A 25,374-nucleotide genomic window follows, 5' to 3' on the forward strand; every position below is an offset into this window, starting at 1 on the left:
ATCTCTTTTACAATATAAATCATAGGAAACTAAATGTGGGTTGACTGTAATTATAATTTTGCATCCTCCTGGGATCACATAGGAATGTCTAGGTTAAAAATAACCATATTTATTGTATGCTTGAATGAGTATAACAGTTCACTCCTGCACTCCGATCATTGACCAACTTCATAGATATTATGAGCAAGATGGTACTTCAAGTGAACTTTAAAAAAAAAAGTTGCAGGCTTCTTGTACAAGTTTGCATGTTGTCACACAGTGAACAAATTCCCTTATATCTTTAATGTCACTATAATCACAGCTTTATTTGTTGTTTTAAAATAATTCCTGAGCATTTTCTGAGGTTTTTAGGGAAACATTGTCCTATTTGGGGTAACAGCTGCTGCTGAGGAGTAGTGGATGTGTTTAGGTGGATTATTTGTCAAAATAACACTCATATGAATTCAAATTACAGCAGTGCATTGACAGTCTATGAGCTGTGTTCATTCACCAGTGAGACAGAGTAATGCTTATAAGTGGTCTTTATAGAGACGTGTGTGTGTCGCCAGGAGAAGCAGATGGTTTAAGTTATGCTTAAGTGATTTGATACTTAAAGTTAAGGATAATTGGGTATCGCCACCACAAGTGCACCATGAATGTGAATATAATTCACACTTGTTTACACTACACACTCGTGCAAATCTACTTTTGTCAACTTTCTTTTTCTTAGAAAGTCCAACCAACTTGTGGTATGCAAGCTGACAGCTTCATAAATTTTTTTAGAAATGTGGTTTGGAGGTTTTAACATGTCTTTCTCCTGTGATAGGAGTATTTAATATTAATTATAGTCTGACATTAGAATCATCCCTGATTGGCTCACCACATATTGTTCTCTGCATAGCTGCACATTTGCCTCAAACTCTTCACGAGTGGCTAAATAATGAACAAGCGTTTATGCCCCCATTGTAGTTACATAGAACACCTCCCTTCCTTCCCCTTTGCACACAGCAGGTTAAACACTCCTTTCTCTGAACACCGCATGATGTGTTTGTTTTATTAAACGCTGGTATGGTAGAAGTAGAAAAATAAATGATTAAAAAAACCACAGGATTTGCATTGAATATATAAATTTATACACAGAAAAAGACCAAGAGCAACTGAATAGATTCAGCACATGTAGCTATTGTCATATCTGCATTGCATATTTGTTGGCAGACATTGCTGCACTGCTTTAAAAAAAATTTCTGTTTAAAGGCTGCTTCCATGTATAACTAACACATCACCACATGTAAATTAAGATAATCAGGTGACAATCTTAAATTCTAAGGTTTCTAGTGTTGTTGTTAGTATGTTGGCAGTGTTCATGTGCACAGTTTTAAGTCTTGGATTTCTGCCATCAAATGCAGATTGTTAAACAGCCACAGCTGTGAAAGTAATAGGCATATGATTACATATGTCTGCAGGGCCACAAAATCAATTCACTATTAATCTCAGCAGCTGGTATTATTACTGCTGGTCTAATGGGAAGTTTTCAAGTTGTTCTGAGTACCTTCTAGTTGCTTTGTGTTGTAATTTTATTTAAATGTGACAATCTTTTGTCTGACCTACTGCTTGTTTTTTCCCCTCCTCCTTGTCTTACACAGAAAAACAAGAGATTGTAGAAGAAATCCAGCAGCACTTTCCGTTTCACTGCTCCAACTCTCCTCCCAAACATCCACAGCTCTGGATAATTGCCCACTTCTCCCAGTTATCAACATGGCATCTTTGTTCCTACTCGGACAGTGCTGCTGAACCGCCATCCTGGACCGCCACCATGGAGAGAAAACGCAGAAAGAAATTAATCTAGCTGCTCAGGTCACTTACATTATGGACTCATTTGTGGAACTGTGGACCTGAAATGCTCTGTTCCAACACCTGCTGACTCTTAACCAGCCGGTTGGCTCAGTCAAACTAATGGTTAACACTACTTCACAACTCAAAATGCTCCTCCTTTCTGCATGGGTGTCCATGCTTTTGGGGCTGATTGCAGGCTTCCTGCCTGTGGTGGGGATGGATGGGGAGGGAGGAGCCGAATCTACTTCAGACCACACCCCCAAAATGGATGCCCTCTCCTCACAGTCTGTCACAAACTGTTCCCAGTTAACCCTCAAACTGGAGTTCTCCACCAAAGTGGTGGAACATGGTAAGAAATTATTCTTGATAATGTGGTTTCAATGTAATTTTATCAGATGGGGAATACAGTGTTTAAAACAAGTATGGTGTGTGTTTCCAAAGCCTATTAAAATGACATCTCTAAGTCACTCCATTGCACTCAGTGACATGTTTCTTCATTATTTTCATACATTTTGCTTTAAGGGATGTGAAAACAATAGCTATTATTAGTCTCTGCAGCTGTTCCTAGAAATAAGATAAGTGAATGTGCAGTGTTTTTCATAATTAAGACGCATGTCAGTGAAATGATGTGGCTCAGTGATGGATGCGAAGAACTCTGTTTTAAGATGTGCTTGTTAGTTGGATGAAGTCTTTGATAGATGTGGAAAATCACAGAACTGTCTCTTACACAGAGTCAAGTGGAATAGTTTGTACTCATTAATGAAATGGGCTTTTTTACCTTTCTTCTTGAGTATTAGAGAGAAGATTTATATCTCCTGAAGTCTTCGTAGCACAAGACTAGGGCTGTGAGATATGACCAAAATCTCATCCTGATAACGATATGTATCACAAAATGGTGCATTTTCTGTAATTCAGTGAACTTCGGGCAACTCGACTTTTGTGAAGTGTTTTAAGCTGGGGGTCCGTGTACCTGGAGACAAGTGTTTTGAACGATGCTGTAACGGCCGCCATTTTCTTTGCGAGTATTTATTGCATGGTGTGCTGCGGGGAAAAGTCTGTTCTAACGTTTGAGTCTAAGTTTTATTTTGAGCAGCTGACGGCTCTCCTTAGGAGTCACATCATATCTTCTTTCATCTGTAAACTCTGTAAAATCTTCATACACTTTCACCTGACTCTTGCATAGGTGGTAGAAGAGGTTCGTTGTGTTTAAGTCCGTGGTTGCGGCATAATTTGCATAGTACAGTTTTCTGGTCTGTGTCAGACTTTTCATAACCAAACCATATCCATGCTATAGAGGTAGCCCCTCGTTTAGGTCCTCGATTTGATTTGACTGGTCCTTTTGTTTGGAGCTACCTGGTTCTGCCTCATCTTCACTGGCCATGCTGGTATTCTCTGTGCTTGCATGGTGGCCATCCAGACACTGTTGCCGTAAACAGTGTATTTTGCATGGACAAACGATAGCTAAATGAAACAATAGATGTTTTGATTTCGTCATCCGATATATTTTGTCATATTGCACAGCCCTACACAAGACTTTAGAAGACGTTATTCATTTGGCAAAGAAGGAGCAAAGCACAGCTGCGATTCCTATAAAACAAAGATCTGCTGTCTTTAACATGCTGTATTTGTCCCATTTAATCAAACTACTTATAACAAATTTATTGGTGTGCTTTAGATTTACTTTTGGGTTGATTTCTTTACTTTTGGTGAAGCCAAACTAGCTACCCACTTCTGATAGTGTGGCTTCATATTTGGGATTGCAAGTGATATTATCTGTTTTTTGGGGAAAGTAATGAAGTGTAAAGTAATCTATACGGACAGAACTTTCATGCTTACTTTTAATTACTCACTCGAGCCCATCGGGAAGCTGGCTAGAGAAAACACTACAACTTTATTTTGCAGCCATTGCTAACATTTCAATCTAACCGTTTCAATTCAATTTCTTATTCAATAGTGGACCAGCCCTTGTTTTTTGTAATAAGACTAATAATAGACTAGAGAAAACACAACAAGGGCAATATCGCACACCTTTTTCACAATAATTTTAAAAGTCAGTTTGTGGCATGTATGAGCATGAATTGCATCCATTCATGTCCTTCATTCCTTTGTTGCAACCTCATCCATTCAATTTTCTTAAAGCATAAATGGATCAGTAACTGTGTAGTTACATAATCCAGATATTGTATTTTGTGCCACTTGATATCCAGGCTTTGTCCTTCTAAAATTGTGGTCCACATAAACATAGAAATTTAAAACCATTTTTTGTCAGTCCAGCTTAGAAAGCAGAGAGTGCTTTTAATGTATTTCTTAATCAACTATTCATTTCTGACCAAATTATTCATATTAACTAACAAGACACATGTTTGCTTTGCCACTAATGTCTTAATGTAGCGTTTGGTCACAGTGGAAAGGTTGTATTTGTATTGGTTTTCACACCGCTCCATGGATAGGTGGTCTAAAAAGATGTCTCTCTCCTGAATGTACGCTTCCTAGTTGTGGATCTCGTGTTCTATCTGTTCTTTACAGTATTGTCTTCTCTCTCTACAGAGTACATAGTAGCATTTACAGGGTATTTCTCAGCCAAAGCTCGCAGCCTGTACATCAGCAGAGCCTTGCAAGGTGCTGGGGATGGCGCACTGGAGTGGCACATTGTTCCAAGAGAAAACCCAGCTTCGGACTTCCCGAGCGACTTTGAACTGCTCCACATCCGGCAAGCTTCCCCCAGGAGCCTGCTGACCTTGGAGGACCACCCTTACATCAAGAGGGTGACGCCGCAGCGCAAAGTATTCCGCACGCTCAAATACATTCCCTGTAAGTCTGCCAATATGGTGTTATTGTGTGGGAAAAGGGATCACAGTGTTTCTAAGGTTGGCACGTCTGTCCAAGAAATATAAAACTCTGTAATGATACAGAAAGCTGTTTAGCTGCTGAATTTCACAGAATGTCTCTTTGTTTGTTCAGTCATGGGATGCTTTTCTACCTCCACTGTTTTAGTGGTGCTAAACAGGATTTGATATCTTTATTTGAAGTGCAGGCCAATTTCAGGGTGTAGAAACTGGACTCTTTCTGTGTGTGTGCGTGTGTGCATGAGGTGTTGGGGGATGGGAGGAAGAACAGAGAAAGTCTGTTTGTTCACCATTTGAGGCAGTAGGTGAATCAGTGTGGTGAGGCTTGCCTGTACGGGGGGCACGCCCTGAGCCTGGCACTGGATGAAAGACTTGAGTGTGCCCCCAGGCTGCATAAACAGACGCTTCAGTATGGAGCCCACATGTAGTGCAACTTCTTATTATTGAAAATGGTCAACTAGTGGCGATTACAGTTTTAGATATCAAGAAAACTAGAAACTAGGGCAGGGCGATATGACCAAAAATATTTATCACGATATACATTTGAAAATTTAAGATAACGAACTGACGATATAATTGACACTAGACAAAATACTTTACCACAACTTAATTAGTGCAAAAATATGTATTTTCACTTGAACAAGCAGCTTTTTAAAGTGCATTAAAGTTATATAAAAATTTAACAGTGCAAATGCAAATTCCTTGATGACAGTTTAAGCAAAAGGCATTTCCAGTGGAAATTGGCCAACATATCCTCAGTATAACCATGTATAATATCCACTGAAGTTAAAAAGAGGTCATACACACACAATACGGTAATATTATGTTGAAGCACAGTACTATCACTCCCCGAAGCTCCTGCCTACGGTAGGCGTAATGCTCCGACAATCCATCAAGCGGTGCGGTTCGTAGCTTAGCAAAGTCGTACTAAAACATTTGACAGATTTTCGAGCGCCGTGTACATAAAATCGTTTCGAGGTCAGTAAACACAACCAGAATTCATACATAAGGCACACGGGATTATAAGGGGCACTGTGGATTTTCAGAAAAATCAAAGGATTGATTTTAAGTGTGCCGTATTTTCCAAAAAAAAAAAAAAAAAACCCAAAAAAACAACAACAACACGGTAATAACGACGGCCCGCTAGCATGCTCTACCAAAAATAGTGCTTCGTTGTGTATCTGACGGACAAAAGCTAAACCAGTTCCACACCACTGAAGTTGCAGCATTTTACAAACCAATTCTGGTTCATCTGTTTCATTCAATGATCCACTTTCACCCTTCTCATTCTCCATCGCTGCCGTGCTTTTTCCGCCATGTGCGTATGAAAACAAAGGCCCTGCACATGCGCGTTTTACCCATATTCTATCGCGATATTTAATTTTCTTATCGTTGCCCAACGTTATACCGGTATTACCGTGAACGGTATGATGTGGCCCAGCACTACTAGAAACCCGGTTTCACAGTTATCTTTAGCATCTTTTTCAGTCATCTGTGAAGCACAAACATGTGTGAAAGATGAAAGGTACTTTCAGCTACAAATAAAGTTTGATAAACTAAAAAGGCATGCAGCTGTTTGAGGAATATGTTAATCAAAATTAAAACAGTCATCTGGGAAGCAGTAAAGTGTCGTTATCACATGTTAAAACTGATCAGGAGCTTGATGGGACAGGCAAAAAATTAACTAAATACAATCAATAACTGTATGCCATATGCAAGCCTCAAAATTCAAGACTGTTAAATGAGATAATTATTGGAAAGTATTTGCCTCAAATTAAAAAGAAAAACCAAAAAAAGGTTTTGCAGTTGCTGGTGCATGTGAAGTTAACTGGTGATTCTAAATTGAATGAGACAAATATGCTTAAAATGTATAGAATACAGCTTCTGTGGTTAAATGTGGCTTGTAACTGAATGGGCTGTAGGAATGGATAAATCCTAATCTATTTTCATAATGTCGATACAGTTTGATGACGTGAAACATAAAACATTTCTCGGTGTAATCGTGCTAAAGTTTGCAGCACCTCTCTCACTGTCTCTCCATATGTACTCCCTCGCTCTCACAGTGCTCCTGTACAATGGACTAAGGCAAAGTCATTGTTTAAAAAAAAACCAAAATAAAAATTGATTGTGTCAAAAACACTGGACAAAGTTAAAGGCTGTTTGGATGTGGGTTGGTGGAGAGATCACTTCCTTGAAAGGAGATGAGAATTGTTGGACTACACTGTGTGATTTTTGCATTGTAATGTTAGTCTGTATTAAAAGCACCCGTTAAACCAGAAAAATGACATAGTAACACAAACTGCCTGAGGGGTATGCTTTCGTCTTCGACACAGCCAGGCTTTCCTTGCCTAAGCTCGTTCAGCAAAACCTAAAACCCCAGTTGGAGTTGACGGGTATTGTTGGGTATGATTATCAACTTTCTGCAGAAAACCGCCTTGATCTTGATGCTGCTGTTAATTTCTAAACTAACTATAAACTGGAAACATAGCCTAAGTTATTACTGTGATTTAGCCAAACCACCTTCAGGACACAGAAAAACGGTGACTATCAGGTCAGCATAGCTCACGAAGCCCTTTATTTTGCTTCATGGTGCACCCCTCAGATCATCACTGGTTGTTTTTAGGTGGAGGATAACAGCTTTTAATATAATTACTGTCTGATAGCAGGTAAAGATGTAAAAAACGTTCTAAATAAGGCATACACCAGCAGTACGCATCTTTAGCCTATGTGCTGTTTGGTGGGGTGCACGTCTTCTAGATGACACAATGACTATGGAGCAGTCTTTCTAGCCTTTTGGAAGTGGGACAGCCTTTTGCAGCCCCACTTCCAAGAGCTGATTGAGTCTACCCAGTAAAACTGTAATAATTTTAAACATTTATTTCAGAAAAGTGGTTTTGTGTAGTTTAATGAAAATTTAGCAGCTCCTGACTCAGACAACAACTCTTTAAAAAGGAAAAAAAAAGCCTGGTCTTATTAAATAAAAGTGCTTTTGACATCTTGGTTATTCCTTTTGCACATTACTCTAACTCACAGTTTGAATCCGTGAAATCGACTGAAATAATTCATTAAAAAGAAAAGATAAGAAAAAAAAAGTAATCAACTCTGTACTCTCCTACTTCACAGGGATAAAAAGCCCTGCAGGGCACTGGTCATGCATCCTGATGACCCACTGATAATTGGTTTTGTCCATGTGATTCACATTGCGAAAAGATTGGCTTAAATTAGGCTGCTGTGATCAGCCTCTCAGCTAATAGATGTAAGAAGAAAGGGGGATTGAAGCCAGATGTAAAGAAATTACTTCCAATGAAGCATCAGAACATGATAAGCCTGACTGTGCTGTCTGCAGCGGGGGGGCTGAAGGCGATGGCAGTGACGGGGTGTTTTAATGAAGGAAGGCCTCAATTCTTGTCCTAATGTGGCTTTACAGCAGAGTGAATGGTAGTTTGTCTCAATTGTGTTCTGTCCCAACAGCACCTGAACCTGCTGCACCCTGCAATGCCACCCGTGGGACCCAAAAATGGCAGTCGTGGCAATCATCCCGCCCTTTCAGACGAACCAGCCTCTCACTCGGCTCGGGCTTCTGGCATGCTACCGGACGACACTCCAGCAGACGTCTGCTGCGGGCCATTCCCCGCCACGTCGCCCAGATCCTGCAGGCAGATGTACTCTGGCAGATGGGACACACCGGTAAGAAAGGGCCCACTGACTGAGTCTCTGCTTTTACGCGCATCTGCTACAAAATACCATAAAATGAAGGATCTTTTAAGTATTGCTTTTAAACTTTATTTCAGAAATCATATAGGTCAACAAAGCAATTAAAGTTGTTTAAATCTCTTTTGTGTGTGCAGGTTCTGGTGTTAAGGTGGCAGTGTTTGATACAGGCCTGAGTGAGAAGCATCCACATTTTAAGAATGTTAAAGAAAGGACCAACTGGACTAATGAGAAGACACTGGATGATGGTGAGCATCAATAAATATTATGGTGAATTTCACATAACAGCGAAGCAAAGGTGGTTGTAAAAGTGTAATTTCCAGGGGAAAAAAACCTTTTAGGCCTTTTTAATGGTGCGAAGTCAAAAATGTTGTACATAATTTTTAACAAGTCATTAAGTGCCTGGAGGTGTTTAAAGAATGCTGCCAGACTTGCTTCTAGAGTGCCTTTAGGAGAGCTTGGTGATTAATAATGGCAATGATTCATCCATCTGTGCTAATAATTAATAGTAATGTCACTGCATTTACATTAACTAATGGACTGCATTTTATTTTTTCAAATAATGTAATATTAAAAGTCACAAGCTTTCTGTCTGTGGAAGAGACAAAGATTATTATAAACTGCTTATCCTGTTTTTCAGGTCTGGGCCATGGTACATTCGTAGCAGGAGTAATAGCTAGTATGAGGGAGTGTCAGGGTTTTGCTCCCGACTCAGAGCTGCACATTTTCAGAGTTTTTACCAACAACCAGGTACATATAATATACTACAATATACAATGCACTGCTGGTGTTGGAATGCATTGCTGTAAAATTCATTTATACTGTAAAATGTATTTGTCCCTCCCCACGTCCTAGGTTTCGTACACCTCGTGGTTCCTTGATGCTTTTAACTACGCCATCCTAAAGAAGATCGATGTTCTGAACCTCAGCATCGGAGGACCTGACTTCATGGACCACCCCTTTGTTGATAAGGTGATGCACACTTTGGGATATAACTTAGAAACATAGTTGCTTAATTAAATAAGAATGCAAAGCACAGGAAAGTTATCTCTAAAATAACCAGGTTGATCAAAAATGCGACCACATGGTTTAAAATTTGTCTAAATATAAAAATAGTCCCTAGTCTTTCTTCCTTTATGTTACACCTGTTTGACAATGCTCTAATGAGCCAATGAGTAAGAGCCAGGTCAACTGTAAGCTCAAACGGGTCAAACCAGACACATAAACACATGCATGACAACATTCGGACTGCTCTTTCAAGTTTTCAGTGCTCACTGATTATTACAAAAACAATATGTCAACCTTCACAATAAGTGCTGAATAGACTAACATCTGTTTTGTTGTTACAAGATCAAATGCTCTTCCTTGATTAAAGGGCAAGATGTGAATTATGTACTGAATATAATGGGAAACAGCTCTGTCTCTGAAACGTTTTTAAACAATCAGTCATCCTCTACTGTGCATTCATGTTGACTAATTAAAGCCCCTTTTAGACATGCACCCCTGAACTTGTCAGCTTCATGTCTGAGTATGAACCCTGGTCACTGCTCTCTAAAAATTGTTTTAGTAATCTGGGTAGCTCAGACTTAATAACAAATCACTTGCAACATGCCAGAAGTCTGAGTTTATGATGGCAAATTAACTTGCACGATTATGCGTTGTCCTGCATTTTGAGTTGCTTTGAAAAAGATGATTGATTTTGAGAAGGTGCTAAACTCTTTTCCCATATTTCAGTAGCAACACTCGTCCAAAAAATTGCTCCTCAATTTCACATGTTTTACACTTAAATATCTTGACTTGATGGTAGGAACAGTCTGTGACAAGTCACAATAACAAGTTACTTACTATGCACATGGCACAACACGGTAATTTAATTAGTCATTCATAAGAATTTGCCCCGATGAGGAGATATGAATGATCAGTATGTAACTTTACTTCACAGGTTAGCTGCCACACACAATAAGAGTTTATAAGCTACAGTTTAATAATGCACATAAATATGTTCCCATAAACACGTGTAGGATGAGGCTTCCCAAATTATCAAAGCAGCTATCAAACTACAATCTGACCTTATGCGTTATGTGCTGTTAAACCTCACACACTCCATTTTTCTCTTTGCATGTTTGACTGCAGGTTTGGGAACTGACTGCCAACAGAGTGATCATGGTTTCTGCCATTGGCAACGATGGACCTTTGTATGGGTATGCTAATATTGCTATAACAGCAGCACGCATGCTTACACGGTTCATCGTGTGCATTAACAGGGATGAGCAGAAGAGTCTTAGTTTAGTTTCACTTCTACTCCAGTGTTGTGGTTAAAAGTGCACATGGTTCCACTGAAATCCAGCATTTTCCACATCATAGCACCATTGGTGTAAATAGGTACTTGCCTCACGTTGGAGTATAGTCACTATAAAATACTTTTTCTGTTCCTGTTTGTCTGTGTTTAATTGCAAGCAAATGCTTACTTACCCTAACAAGTTTTTATTACCCTATTTAACATTTCTTTTGATTCTTTTGTCACTAAATAAAAATCACTAAACAAGCAAAGCAAGTCCTAATATTACATTTTGTAAACTGTCAGTTAAAGATTTTTTTCTATTTTGCACTAAATTAAAAGGGCAGCATGGTGGTTAGCACTGTTGCCGCACAGCAAGAAGGTCCTGAGTTCAATTCCACCATCAGGCCGGGGTCTTTCTGTGTGGAGTTTGCATGTTCTCCCCGTGTTTGCGTGGGTTCCCTCCGGGTACTCCGGCTTCCTCCCACCGTCCAAAGACATGCAGCTTGTGGGGATAGGTTAATTGGATAATCCAAATTGCCACTAGGTGTGAATGTGCGAATGGTTGTCTGTCCCTGTGTGTTAGCCCTGCGACAGACTGGCGACCTGTCCAGGGTGTACCCTGCCTCTCGCCCTATGACAGCTGAGATAGGCTCCAGCGCCCCCCGCGACCCTGAAAAGGATAAGCGGAAGCGAATGGATGGATGGATGGCACTAAATTAAACTGATCTTTCTCAGCACCCTGAATAACCCAGCAGACCAGATGGATGTGATCGGGGTTGGGGGGATTGACTTTGAGGACAACATTGCCAGGTTTTCTTCGAGAGGCATGACCACCTGGGTGAGTTGCTGCAAGAAAATACACCTAGAATACACACTCTGACACACACCGTCATCTTGGCAGACATCTACTCCTGAGATCTGCCCTCTGCTTTTTGAGCTAGCCAACCGTGTGGTAACCTTCTGATCCCTCATCCACATCCCATCATCCACTTACTGTAGAGTGTCACTCACTCACTCACTCACACACACAGTTTTTTTTTATCAGCCATAGGCCAAAGCAGACATCTGCTTTAGAATCTGAATAAGACTTCATTCACCGATTCAGTGATGTTCTGTGCCCCTTCTATCAGCGCCAGCCGAGCATAAAGAGGCTCTCACTCCCACATGAACCAAAAACACCCAAAATAACAGGCTTTCCCCCCCTACTTTCTGTCTCTGCTTCAGTGTTTGTTTTTTGCCGTTGTTTGACTTTCATAAAAGTAATTGCATGTAAAATCTAAGCTGACGCTCATATTTTAAACGGTAGTTGAGCTTTGAGAGACTGGCTTTAAATTGCCTTGCTGACTTCAACGAGTAGGCGTAATGACATAAACTGAAACACAAGTTTAAGCTCGTGAAAAACAGCCCTTTCAAATTTAGAATTACAGCTTTAGGCCTCGCTCTCTAGCAAACAGTGTGAGTGAGATGTATACAGTAAGTGAGCAGAGAAGAGCACTTCATATCTCTCTAAAGGCACAGTGGAAACTAGCTATGCTTAGGTTGCTGTCCTCAAAACTGTGTTGATACAGCATGAGCAGATTGTCTCAATATGTGTACTTTTTTTGTACTCTCTGATACTGGCCTCTATTGTTAAGTGGAAAGATCAAAATATTTGAATTGGCTGACCATTGAGAATATTTTCTTCTGTGTCTTTCCCCCAGTTACTCAGGCTTGCAGCAGTTTTGAGCTGCTTTTCATCCAACCATGTTCTGCATCTGTTTCCCATTTGTGTTCAGGAGCTGCCCGGGGGTTATGGCAGAGTGAAGCCTGATATCGTCACCTACGGTTCTGGTGTTAGGGGCTCAGGGATGAAGGAGGGATGCCGCTCTCTGTCTGGCACCAGTGTGGCTTCTCCTGTGGTGGCTGGTGCTGTCACACTCCTGGCCAGGTGAGTTTGATAAACTCATTATGTTATACTGTATGAACCCAAGGTATTTTACTGGCTTTCTTAGTCTGACTTTCTTAGTTCTATTAGCCTTAATAACAGCCCCTAAGTTAAAGACATACATGTTAAAGATAACAGAGAAAACTTGCCCAAAACAACTTGTACTGGGATGAAGAGTGCTAAAAAAAAAAACTTTTACGATAAAATGATTCAGATTAAAGTTTTTTATAGTCTGGTTATTCCAGATGGCTACTCTTATTTTGCTAACTGCATTAGGGATCTATATCAGGCACAGTGTGCCAGCTGAACTAACCACCTGCATATCCATCTGTGCACAGAGTCTGCACAGTTAACATGATATATAGAGACATAATGGGCAGCATGCAGCACAGCAGGTTAAATTAAAACAAAATTGTCCGATAATATAAGCTTCACCTTCAATCTCAAAGGGTTGATTCTGTTCATCTGGACGTAGTGTAATAGAATCAACCTTTTGGTATTTACTTTCCTGGATGATTGAGCGTGCATCAAGACATTCACCTTCAGTCTTGTAACTCTTTGACGATCACTGTAAAGTACCTTTGGCTTGGTTTTTGAAAGCATTTCGAGGTCTTGTGGTTAATGCTGCCATGCTATGGTTTTTTTTGTTGGGGGGGGGGGGGGGGGGGGGTTTGAGTAAAAAATTAAGATTATGTGTATGAGACTGAAGTGCAAAATTATCAGCTAAGTTGGCAAGCTTATATTCATAAATCGTATGGCAGTAATGCACAGATATGGTTACCTGTTAATTTGCGCTAGATAAGAGGCTAATAAATACTAGAATTAGACTCACCAACACAGAACCTCTTCTGAGATGGGCCGTCCCACATATTATATCAATTAAAATAGCACAAACATGGTGGCAAGGGTCACTTTGGAGGCCTAGCAGACAGGTCACTGTCAGTTATATCAGCCACTTTAACCCTCACTTGTAACTAAATGGATGATATTTAAAAACTTCCCCTTTTTTGTACTCAAGGTTTAAATGAGATTCTTATTAGCGTAGGATGACACCAGTAGTTACTAGTAGTGTAAGACTAAAGTTTGATGAGGTTTAATTACCTCCAGTGTCATAATGCCATATGAGCAGACAGTGGTATGTGTAGTGAAAGTGTTTTGCAACAGCAAAAGTCAGCGTGCACAGAGCAGGTACAGATGCAGAGTATTCTCATCAAGAACAGATCAAGCTGGCTAGTTAATGAGGAGGCCATTCGGTTCTTAGGGGAAAAAAAAAAAAATGGAGTAATGTTCTCAGGTAATCGAGTCATAAATGCATGCTTTCTGGTGCCAGGACAGTTATTAGACTCTGTGATTACTCTTAGATGATGTGTGGAGCTCTCTGAGGCTCTTCTGTTGTAGCTGAAGTGATGATACTGAGAAGCAAATGTGCCATTAGAGATGGTTGACATCAGAGGTTACAGGGACATAATACTGAAGTGAAATCTGGTTTAATAACCATGGCTTTGTAATCCTGCATGAGCCAACAGTGAAATGTGTCCCCGTTTCACTGTGTCCTCGTGTTGTTGAGCTGTAACTAAACCCATTTGTGAGCTCATATTGCTGAAATCAAACATCATCCTCCCCTTGTTGACAGCAGTCATCCCTCCCTTTCTCCCAGACAAGACAGACGCACTGCCACACACACCAACCCATCCCTCATCTCTCCTCCAGCAGTGTCCTGAATTTGAAGCTTAGGAATGTGACACCAGCAGATTCACAGAAACACAGCCTGTCCTCTTCTGTCCTGCAGCACTGTCCTCAACCGGGAGTTGGTGAACCCAGCCTCCATGAAGCAGGCTTTGATTGCCTCAGCTCGTAGACTGCCTGGGGTCAACATGTTTGAACAAGGCCACGGGAAACTAGACCTGATCAGAGCCTACCAGATCCTCAACAGCTACAGACCTCAGGCCAGGTAAATGTAAAAATGAGCACAGACGAAGACGAGTTAATGGATTCACAGCCCGTTCACACACAGCAACAAGGAGTCTGTTCAGCTTCATTTTAGTGTACATAAATATTTTCCCACGCTTGTAGGCGTATGAAAAACAATTAAATAACACTAAAGGAGGCCAACCAAGTGTTGTCACAGCCTTCACTCTTGGGAGGAAAAGGACTGGCTCACACTGGCAGAATTTGAGTCGCTTTTTGAAGAACTGCATGACTGACATTCAGTCTACAGAGTATCAAATACTGGCAGGTGGCTTGCAGTGAGGCTCCTGAAAGTTTGGAGCTTGCTCCGTCCTGAAGGACAGAGGTAGACTTAGTCTGCTAGTTCAGTTTTCATAGTCAAAGTTGGGTCAATATTTGGCTGAGTCTTCCTTTAAAATCTGTCTCAAACTTCACTTCTGCAGACCGAAGTTGACCCCGTACATTGATCCGTTATTAAATATCAGACTGCGTCAGGTCCATTCCACTAATATGATCATTTGGGCTGTCACCATCTGGGTTTTGAAATAGTAGAATTTCATTCAACAAAACTGGAGCAGAGATTTCTTGGATAGGCTGTAACACAAAAAAACATTAGTTGACTGTTGATGTGTTTTTAAAAAATGTTCTATATTAAATGTATATTGAACTGTTTTTTTGGTTGGTTGGTTTTTTTTGTACCACTAATTTCATTGTTGAAGTTGTTCATTTTAACTTTAGAGTCTGTGGGGATTTATTCTCTTTTATAACTGAAGCATTTTTATTTATTTTTTGTTTGCATTGGTTTAATTTTTGAGCAGCAGAATTTCCAGCATGCCTCAAATTGATCTGAGATGCTTTATATATTATTTAGCTTTTACATTTAATAAGGGCTGACATCACCTCACCTCTGCACCATGATTGGATCCCAATATCCAAATTAGTCTGCTGGAGTTGAGCTAACATGGCATGACCCCAGTCAAACTTTCTATGTTTTTCTGTAGAAAAGTACTGGGACACAGTCACATTAAACATACAGTCTTTGGGAATGTGCTTTTTAAATTTATTCTTTTATAATATTTTGTTTTAGTAACTAGTTCTTGTATACCCTTGTTTTTGCATCTCAACCTTCCTGTTGGGTGTCATTAGAATTTGTGCTTTTCTCCTCCCAGTCTTTCTCCCAGCTACATCGACTTGACAGAGTGCCCATACATGTGGCCTTATTGCTCTCAGCCCATCTACTATGGAGGAATGCCCACCATTGTCAATGTGACTATTCTCAATGGCATGGGTGTCACCGGCAGAGTTGTGGACAAAGTAAGCAAAGAATCCCCACACAGGCTTGCATTTCCTGTAAATAAATGGCACTGAAGTGCTGTAGAATAATAAGTGAAGGAAAGTTGTGTGACAAGTCACCGGGATTTGACATCACGATGATCTAATGGTTTTCTAAGCCGACTTAAAAGTTTCTCCCTTCTGTTTAGCCCATCTGGCAGCCTTACCTTCCTCAGAACGGCGACAACATCGATGTGGCCATCTCATATTCACCGGTATTGTGGCCGTGGGCCGGATACTTGGCTGTGTCCATCTCTGTGGCCAAGAAAGCAGCGTCATGGGAAGGGATTGCACAAGGTCATGTGATGGTCACAGTGGCATCGCCTGCAGAGAACGACGTGAGTCACTGTGCTGTCTTCTAAGTAGCTTTAGATGAGCGGCTGCCAACCTCTTTGTATGTTTTCTTAAACTAATATGACAGCGGTCTCCAACCTTTTTTGCGCCACGGACCGGTTTATGCCCGACAATATTTTCATGGACCGGCCTTTAATGTGTCGCGGATAAATACAACAAAATAAAACTAGTACCGGTACCAAAAAAAAGAGAATTTATTCATAACACACGTGAAAAGACCCAGGAAAACAGAGTTAACGATCAAAACGATAACAAAATAAGCTGAAAACCGATAAAAACCCTGAAAACCATACATTTCACACCTGAGCCTCAACTCTCGTGGCCCGGTAACAAATGACTCATGGACCGGTATCGGTCCGAGGCCCGGGGGTTGGGGACCGGTGTAATATGAGCTCAGGTGTCTTTTACCAGATGTGTTAATTTCAAGTGTATATTTAGTAATTACATAGAAGTTATTTACATGATCTCAGATTAGTTTTTTTCTATAACTAATCACTGCTCTACAGACATTACTCATCTGCCTTCCTGATCTTTTTCACTCTTTGCAGTCGGAGGTTGGAGGGGAATTGACCTCCACAGTCAAACTGCCCATCAAGGTAAAGATCGTGCCGACGCCTCCACGCAGTAAGAGGGTGCTTTGGGATCAGTACCACAACCTGCGCTACCCTCCTGGCTACTTTCCTCGCGACAACCTCCGCATGAAAAACGACCCATTAGACTGGTTCGTGTGTTCAAATAAAGCCTTTTCACTGAATCTTTTTAGTTTTCCTTTTCTGTGCTTTTGATTAGTATTCTGTGTTTTCAGGAATGGGGACCACATCCACACTAACTTCAGGGACATGTACCAGCACCTCAGAAGTATGGGGTACTTTGTTGAGGTGCTGGGAGCTCCCATCACGTGCTTTGATGCCAGTCAGTATGGTACGAACACCGAGACTAAAAATCGCACAACAAAATGAGAATGTTTCTATGGAGCTCCAGGCAGTCGTTAGAGGCTTTTCTCCCTGAGTGTTCATTGTTTATGGTTTAGAAAAAGATGACAAACTAAAGGATTATTTGCTCATGTGTCCCTTCAGGCACACTCTTGATGGTAGACAGCGAGGAGGAGTATTTTCCTGAGGAGATCACCAAGCTGAGGAGAGACATCGACAACGGTCTGTCGCTCATTATCTTCAGCGACTGGTACAACACTTCTGTCATGAGGAAGGTCAAGTTCTACGACGAAAACACCAGGTATTAAACTCAGTGGTATGACAGTGATGATTGAGATAAGAGAATAAATACCGGCTTATGTTTTGTAAATAAATGTATGCGCGGCTTTTACTTTTGTTGCTCAGCTGTGGATTTAACAGAATCCCTGACATGTGAATTTTGTTGGATTTTCTGACAGTGAACACGATTTTGCACATGACAAAAATGATTGTTAGTCATTGCTGGTAGTTTTAAATTTCATTCTTTTGATGTAGTGTTTTGTTTTATGTCTTGTTCTGTGCAAAAACACAAATGTGGGAGCTTTTGAATGCTGGTAAAGGAGATATAGTTAATGTGCTTCACCAGGATGGTGCCAGTTCACAGCAGCGAGGAAAAATCATCAGTTGTAGAAAGTGGTAGATTCCTCTGTAAACATCAAATGTTTTAATACACTTGACATAAACTGCTGTCAACTTTTTGAAAACAATTAATGGAAAAACATTTGTAAGGGGATGCAGTGCATCAGTCTAGAGAAGCTCTACACCCTTAATAATTGCAGAAAAGGTTGATAATTGGTGCAGAGTGGTTTGGGTTAATTTTGCTCTTAATAGAATGACTTGTACGGAAAAAATATTTTGCATCAGTCAGTTACACTCTGACTGATTTCTCTCATTTGAGAATCTCTATGCATGTTTTTTCTATTTCTGTTCCACCTGCACACTTCACTGATTAAACAGCTGCTTATGTCATATAATGACTGCATGGTAAATTCTGTTGGGTACTGTAATGTATCACAGTTTCTTTTCATCTGCATCTATGCATCCTCAGTCTGTACATCATACGACCTCTTGAGTCGTCATGCAGAGATTACAATTACTCACCAGTGATTTCTACTGTCGTTATATCCTACCCAAGCTGTCACTCAGTATCCGCAGGATTAAAAGTCTTTAACTCCGTTAAATATAGGCTTTGTGGCTTCCAAATATTATGTTGAGTAATTCAGTTTTAATTGAATGGCATTGGTTCATGTGAGAGCTTCATTCACAGCTGCCTTTTCTGGGCAAAACAACCCAGAAGACTGTACAGGGAACCTAAAAAGCAATTCTTGTTTTTATGAAATAATCTGCCAATGTAAAGTTTTGTCTGTATTGATATTTTAGTATTTTTTTAGCATTACTATTATTTTATGAAAGATATTCACAACTTGGAGAAGATTTTAGTTAAACTGTTTTTTGATTAATTGTTCTCAAAGTTGTTGTTTTTTATTTTCATGTGGCTTCTTATTTTCTTAGATTAGTCCTCTGCTTGTCAAGTTGAAAATATAGTTTGTTTAACCTTCTCATAACCATGGGGGACTTTTTTTTTTTTCTTGCCTTAATTTAATGATTGTGGTGTGATCTTCTGCCTCTAGGCAGTGGTGGATGCCGGACACAGGGGGCGCTAACATACCAGCTCTGAACGACTTGATCTCAGTGTGGGGGATGGCTTTCAGTGACGGCCTGTACGAGGGGGACTTCACCTTAGCTGATCATGACAGTAAGACATAAAAGCATACTTTTAATTTTCACACATGTATCTGTTTAAATTAAATTTTATTTCATGTATTTATTTAATTTTTTATTGAAGATAAAGCTTCTTTTGTCTTTTTTCTTTCACTCAGTGTACTACGCCTCTGGCTGCAGTATTGCTCGTTTCCCAGAAGATGGAATAGTGATTGCCAAGAACCTAAAGGACCAAGGTGCCAGCACCCCTTTAAGGGTGTTTAACCTGGTTTAAAGTTGGCCAGCAGCCATGCTAGCTGACAGGCCACTTTTTAAACTGTGTGTCTTTAGTTCAGATGTAACACTCTGTGTGTGTTTTCACAGGTCTGGAAGTGTTGAAGCAAGAGACCGCAGTGGTGGAGGGTGTTCCCATCCTCGGACTGTACCAAACGCCTTCTGATGGGGGAGGTCGTATCGCTCTGTACGGAGATTCAAACTGTATAGATGACAGTCACAGGCAGAAAGGTAGCTCCTCTGCGTGTTTTTGCACAGGTACAGAGAGAAAAATTTACTTACTTGCTAATTATTTAAATGTATATTTCACAGACTGCTTCTGGCTGCTAGATGCTCTGCTTCAGTATACTTCCTACAGTATGACACCTCCAAGCCTCAGCCATTCACACAGCAGAGTGGCACCTCCCACAGGTGCCGAGCACCCACTGCCACAGAGACTGGAAGGTGAGGAGGGACAAGGCTTGCATACTATACTGAGATGTTTCTACTCTGTTAAATTTTTCTCGTCTTGAGCATTAGCCATATGTGTTGTAGATTCTGGGTTTACCTCTACATTGTCTTGACAGATAGCTACGTCACATAAGGAGAAGAAAATGGAAAAACCATACAGTTTATTTTAATTACATCACTTAAGACATTTAAAATCACTTAATTTAGATTTCTAGTGCCTTAATACTATACTGCATGTTAGATAATCACATAACGCCAGAAAACCCCCACCCATCTTACACGTGATTTATACTTGTGCTTCAGATCTTGGTCGTATCTTACGCCAGCGGTCCCCAAACTTTTTTGCGCCACGGACCGTTTTAGAAAATATTTTCACGGACTGGCCATTAAGGTGTCACGGATAAATGCAACAAAATAAAATGATACGACCAGGACAGAAACTGTGGTATTTTGTAAAAATAATAATAAACGCAAATTCACTGTGTAATTGTGTAACTTTATTAGCAGCGTTCTCCTGAAATGCGCCAACAACATTGAGAGTAACATCCTCCTCTCTGCCCCTTAATGCTCTCTGGTCGCTATGGTAACACGTAAATATTTCTTTAAAAATAAGACACACAACTACAACACAGAAAACAACCCAGAGAAACTGAGTTAACGATTTAAAAAAAAAAAAAAAAACTGAAAACCATAAATTTCACACCCGAGCCTCAACTCTCACGGCCTGTTACCAAACGACTCACAGACTGGTCTGTGGCCCGGGGGTTGGGGACCGCTGACTTATGCCATGACCCAATTTTAACTCTACACCGTAAAATTTCTGTGCAACCCAACGTGCACCTCCCGATAAATGCATACAACAACACCTTGAATGGTGTGGAAGGATGCCGTATAGGGATGAAAGAACAGGATGCAGATTTCATGTGCATGTCTAAATCAAGCTTCAGTCGTGCTTTTCGAAGCCTCTTATTATAGAGTCACGCCTGCTTTATGCTATGATTCACCACTGGCTGAAATTTACAAACATGAAAACTACTCGGACGTAAAATCAGTGATAGACAGATTAAAAACTGATCTTGTTGGAGTTGATATCAACAGTCTTACAATAGGACTCGTTGGGACATTTTCAAAGTTCAAGGTTTTTTGCTCCAGCTCTACAAGTGACCTCAAGACTCTCGCACTACATCTGCAATATGAGTAGATGTTTTACTTGACGTTTTTTGTACTCTGCTTTTTCTCTTTCTGCAACTGCCTTTAGGGAACCATCTCTACCGGTACTCCAAAGTTTTAGAGGCCCATCTCGGAGATCCGAAGCCCCGCCCACTACCGGCCTGTCCCCATCTGTCATGGGCAAAGCCTCAGCCAGTCAATGAGACAGCCCCCAGGTAGGTTCCTCAAGCAGCTAAATTTTCTGGTCAACAAAACTGCATGTCCCAGTGCTCACTTGTCACTCAGACTTTATTTTCTTTGTATTTTATTTCATTTTATTTTGACAGCTGCATTAGCTCATGCTAAATTCTTTCTTGTCATGTTTTTCAGATAGTCTAGAGAATATCACAGTCTAGTTTTCCTTCTGAGCATGTTGCTGTCAACATTTTCATCATTTTTCCTCCTCACATCACTGTATATAGAAAGAGCCCAGCGGGGGGTGGGGGGCCAGATTTAACTGTCACAGTGATGCTTTGAAGCAGCTCAGTTGAACAGTCAAACATGGATTTGCTCTCTTTCCTGTCACCAAATAGAACAAGTGTAAATATGAACTTAAGAATGAGGGAGGCAAGCAACACAGACACGCGTTTGGATTCAGTTTCTCACACTCCTTTCTTTCTTTTTTCCTCCTCTTTTTTTGTGCTCCCAGTAATCTATGGAAGCACCAGAAGCTTCTCTCTGTGGACCTGGACAAAGTGGCTCTGCCTAACGTGAGGGCATACCGTCCCCAGGTCAGGCCTCTGTCACCTGGAGAGAGCGGGGCCTGGGACATCCCTGGAGGTAAGACATGAGCAAAATTTTTAAAATGCAGCTTTTATCTTGAAAAGAATATTAATGAAACGCATAAGGATATATTTATTTCTTTTTAATTCATGAGACTTGTCCTAAAACACAGACAAAACAGTTTCAGTTTTAAAAGTACAACTCTTATGACTAGTCACCCTATACATGGTCACACTGACTGTCCTCAGTTTAAAAAAAAAAAAAAAGAAAAAAAGTACAATTTCCAAAGTCGGAGCTATTTGAACTGAACATCTCTTTGATGTTCAGCAGACCTAGCGTCACCTTTAGCACTAAAACACCTGTGAAAAGCATCAGTTAGGTCAAAACTTCATTTAGTGCATCGTGATTTGCATTTAGTCTGGTGTGTCTGCATTGCTCTGACACTACTGCTGAAAGTTGCCTGATCCTGTTGGACTCCAGGCTAATAAATAATGAACAGTGGCTTCTATTATTAGGAAACAGGAAAGAAAGAAGACTTCAGACCCGGGTCTAGTAAAATGTGATGAGAGCTTTGAAAAATGAGGAAACGTTAGAATCTACATTGGCAGAAGGAAGGCTTTTCTTTTAGCATTGTGGGCAGTGCTACAGCCCTTTTCTTGTTGTTTCACAAAGGTTTTATACTGTGTCTGGCATGTAACTAGCACACATCACAGATTGCTACAATGTAAAGATAAATTTCTCAGAAGATCCACTTCAGGGTACAACATGAATATGCAAGATTCGGTATAGTGCTCTAAATATTAAGCTTGACTCAAAAGGTGAAACAAAGCAAGTGTCCAGAGAACAGCAAATAAAGTTGGAGAATAACATCTTTCTTCCAGCAGCTGGTAATGCTTTTCATTAATTCATTGGGACAAGCGATGTGACGTAATCAAGGGTGTTCACACAGAAGAAATCTATCCTAATGTCGAGACTAGAGAATGAGAAATTTCAGTGAAGGTTAGATGTTGGTAAGAATGACAGATGAAGTAACTGTTAATGATGCAAACTTCTCAACTGACGTGAACAAATGACATGGATACCAGTGGAAATTTAAAAAAAATAAAAAATAAAAAATACTGTTGACTGACATATGACGGGTTAAATACAGGGCGGGCCATTTATATGAATACAGCGTAATTAGCCTTATTCTTTCATGAGTTATTTACAAGTTTCTGACCACTTATAAAATGTGTTCAATGTGCTGCCCATTGTGTTGGATTGTCAATGCAACCCTCTTCTCCCACTCTTCACACACTGATAGCAACACTGCAGGAGAAATGCCAGCACAGGCATCCAGTATCCGTAGTTTCAGGTGCTGCACATCTCGTATCTTCACACCTTAGACAATTGCCTTCAGATGACCCCAAAGATAAAAGTCTAAGGGGGTCAGATCGGGAGACCTTGGGGGCCATTCAACTGGCCCACGACGACCAATCCACTTTCCAGGAAACTGTTCGTAGGGGGTCTTGCATTGAAATCTGCTGCAATGACCCGGTTTCTGCGTTCACCAGATATCAACACAATTTCGATCCGCTCCTCACGTGTTAACCTCTTCAACATGTCAATGGCTGTGAACAAAGAGAAACTTTTAAATAACTCATGAAAGAATAAAGTTACGTTGAAACCAAGCACACCATTGTTTTTCTTGTCACATTACCAATAAGTTTGATGTGTCACATGGCCCTCTTCCTATGGAAAAAAACAAAAGTTGTATCCAAGATGGCCGACTTCTAAATGGCCACCATGGTCACCACCCATCTTGAGGAGTTTGCCCCCTCACATATACTAATGTGCCACAAACAGGACTTTAATATCACCAACCATTCCCATTTTATTACGATGTATCCATATAAATGGCCCACCCTGTACATTACAGGGTTGCTTGCAGTGTCCAATAGTAACTTACAATGTGGATATGAAATGGTTTGGCTGGTGGAGGAAAAAGCAAAATAAATCACTGCCCTATTAGACCATATACAGCAGAAGAACAGTACCTGAAAGTCATGTCCATAAGAAATGGATTATCTTGCCCTTTGGTGGATCCATCTGCTGCTTGCCGACACCTCGTCAGAAATGGTCTCAATGGAAGGGTAGTTGTCAAAAAAACTGTTTAGGGATAGGGAAACAAGGAGAAAAGGCTGACATATACCCAATTGCACAAGAATTGTGCTGAAAATCAACAACAGATAATAATAGTATGCAAGTAGAAAGTCAGGAAAGACTACGGCCTTCTGTGAAACACGGTGGAGAGACTGTCATATTTTGGGGCTGCTTTTCAGGCAGTGTTATTGGGAAGCTTAAAACTAAGTACTGAAAAAGTACCGTCAATTTGATCCACTTTGCAATCATTACTTAGCATGACAGTGGTCCCAAACACACTGCCAAATCAGTAAAAAAAACCCATACCTAAATAGAAAAGACAATGGAGCACAATCAGTCATGGGTCGGCCTCCCCAGGGCCCGTGAGATCATCTTCACAGAGAGCTGAGGCAGCGAACATCTGAAAAAGAGTTTTAAATGTCCTTCTAGAAGCCTGGAGAACAATTCCTGAAGTCTGCTTACAGAAATGGGAAAGGTTGTTTAAGAGAGTTCAGGATATGATGAAGGTGGCTTGTATTTCAGTACTATTTTTATATTTGCATTTTTCAGTAGTTCTGTACCTATTTCCTTTTTTCAGTACTGTATACTAATGTGGTACTAAGATTTCTAATGTTTAAAATAGTTTTAGTCAAAGAGCTTCCACAGACAACAATCATTCATCACTTCAACATAACCTAACATTTTATTTAAACAATAATGAGTGAGAATAAAGGTGGTGACCTCTGCCCTCTCATTCCTTTTAGGAATAATGCCTGGCCGCTACAACCAAGAAGTGGGCCAGACCATCCCCGTGTTTGCCTTCCTGGGAGCGATGGTCGTCCTCTCCTTTTTTGTGGTCCAGCTGACAAAGTCGAAGAGCAAACCCAAGCGCAGGAAACCCCGCATCAAACGGCCCACGTACCTCCAGCAGCAGCAGCAGCAGACGAGTGGGAAGAACCCCACAGTTTAGCTGCATTGTTGAACTGCAGCTGGATTGCTGGGTTTACCTGCAAAACTGAGACACTATTAAAAGGAAAACTTGTGTTGACGGAGGTTTGGAATTACATGGAGTCTTAATGAACTGCTGAGGCAGACATATGGCTGTCTTTAGACTGAAGCCTTGCGGACGTGAACCTGCTCCAGGAATATTTTGGAAGCAGAAACATTTTTTGTGCCTCCTGTCTGTTCGAAGCTGCTTGGGGTGTTTTTATGTATTTGTGGACCATTGAACAGTGTTACACACATGATATAAAACACACATGGTCCTAACAATGCCTGCAGACGTAGTGTCCACATTTCAGTTTCTCTTCTTTGACCCATTTCTTTATGAATGAAATGTGTTTGACTTTTATATTTATTGAATTTGCCAAGCCCAAACACATTTACTAAAATACAAGACACTCGTACAAATACAAAGCTGTTAGTGGAGATCCAAACAGAAACGCACACACAGACACATGAAGTGATGCTGATACTTTCAGCATCAGAGCCACAGGGTGATTAAGTTTTCTATCAATGGTTTTATAAGTCCTGCCCATATCTGTTAAAAAGAAGTCTTTTTATGTTTTGTTTTGGGTTTTATATGATGAATGAACTGTGGTTGGGCGTTCTGTTGATGACATCCTTCCTGATCTCATGGTCAGCACAGTGGCATTGACAGAATTGTATCTCATCAATTAAAAAGCATAATCAAAGTGA

General features: G+C 40.5%; 1 protein-coding gene across 1 annotated transcript in view; it reads left to right on the top strand.

Moving 5' to 3' along the window:
* mbtps1 (membrane-bound transcription factor peptidase, site 1) overlaps positions 1-25,370 on the top strand; it is a 26,631-nt gene extending 1,261 nt beyond the window's left edge. Inside the window, exons 2-23 of the mRNA XM_085168458.1 lie at positions 1,623-2,161; positions 4,360-4,623; positions 8,130-8,345; positions 8,507-8,617; positions 9,010-9,119; positions 9,225-9,341; positions 10,503-10,570; positions 11,386-11,488; positions 12,426-12,577; positions 14,364-14,525; positions 15,691-15,835; positions 16,003-16,191; positions 16,756-16,928; positions 17,013-17,128; positions 17,284-17,440; positions 18,810-18,934; positions 19,059-19,136; positions 19,264-19,404; positions 19,486-19,617; positions 20,882-21,008; positions 21,482-21,612; positions 24,441-25,370. Coding sequence (XP_085024584.1) covers positions 1,933-2,161; positions 4,360-4,623; positions 8,130-8,345; positions 8,507-8,617; positions 9,010-9,119; positions 9,225-9,341; positions 10,503-10,570; positions 11,386-11,488; positions 12,426-12,577; positions 14,364-14,525; positions 15,691-15,835; positions 16,003-16,191; positions 16,756-16,928; positions 17,013-17,128; positions 17,284-17,440; positions 18,810-18,934; positions 19,059-19,136; positions 19,264-19,404; positions 19,486-19,617; positions 20,882-21,008; positions 21,482-21,612; positions 24,441-24,646 — 3,252 coding nt within the window. The 5' untranslated portion in view covers positions 1,623-1,932 and the 3' untranslated portion in view covers positions 24,647-25,370. The remainder of the gene's footprint in view (positions 1-1,622; positions 2,162-4,359; positions 4,624-8,129; positions 8,346-8,506; positions 8,618-9,009; positions 9,120-9,224; positions 9,342-10,502; positions 10,571-11,385; positions 11,489-12,425; positions 12,578-14,363; positions 14,526-15,690; positions 15,836-16,002; positions 16,192-16,755; positions 16,929-17,012; positions 17,129-17,283; positions 17,441-18,809; positions 18,935-19,058; positions 19,137-19,263; positions 19,405-19,485; positions 19,618-20,881; positions 21,009-21,481; positions 21,613-24,440) is intronic.
* Positions 25,371-25,374: the final 4 nt, after the last annotated feature.

The sequence above is a fragment of the Neolamprologus multifasciatus genome, chromosome 7 (genome assembly GCF_963576455.1).
Source record: "Neolamprologus multifasciatus chromosome 7, fNeoMul1.2, whole genome shotgun sequence".
Taxonomy (NCBI): Eukaryota; Metazoa; Chordata; class Actinopteri; order Cichliformes; family Cichlidae; genus Neolamprologus; species Neolamprologus multifasciatus.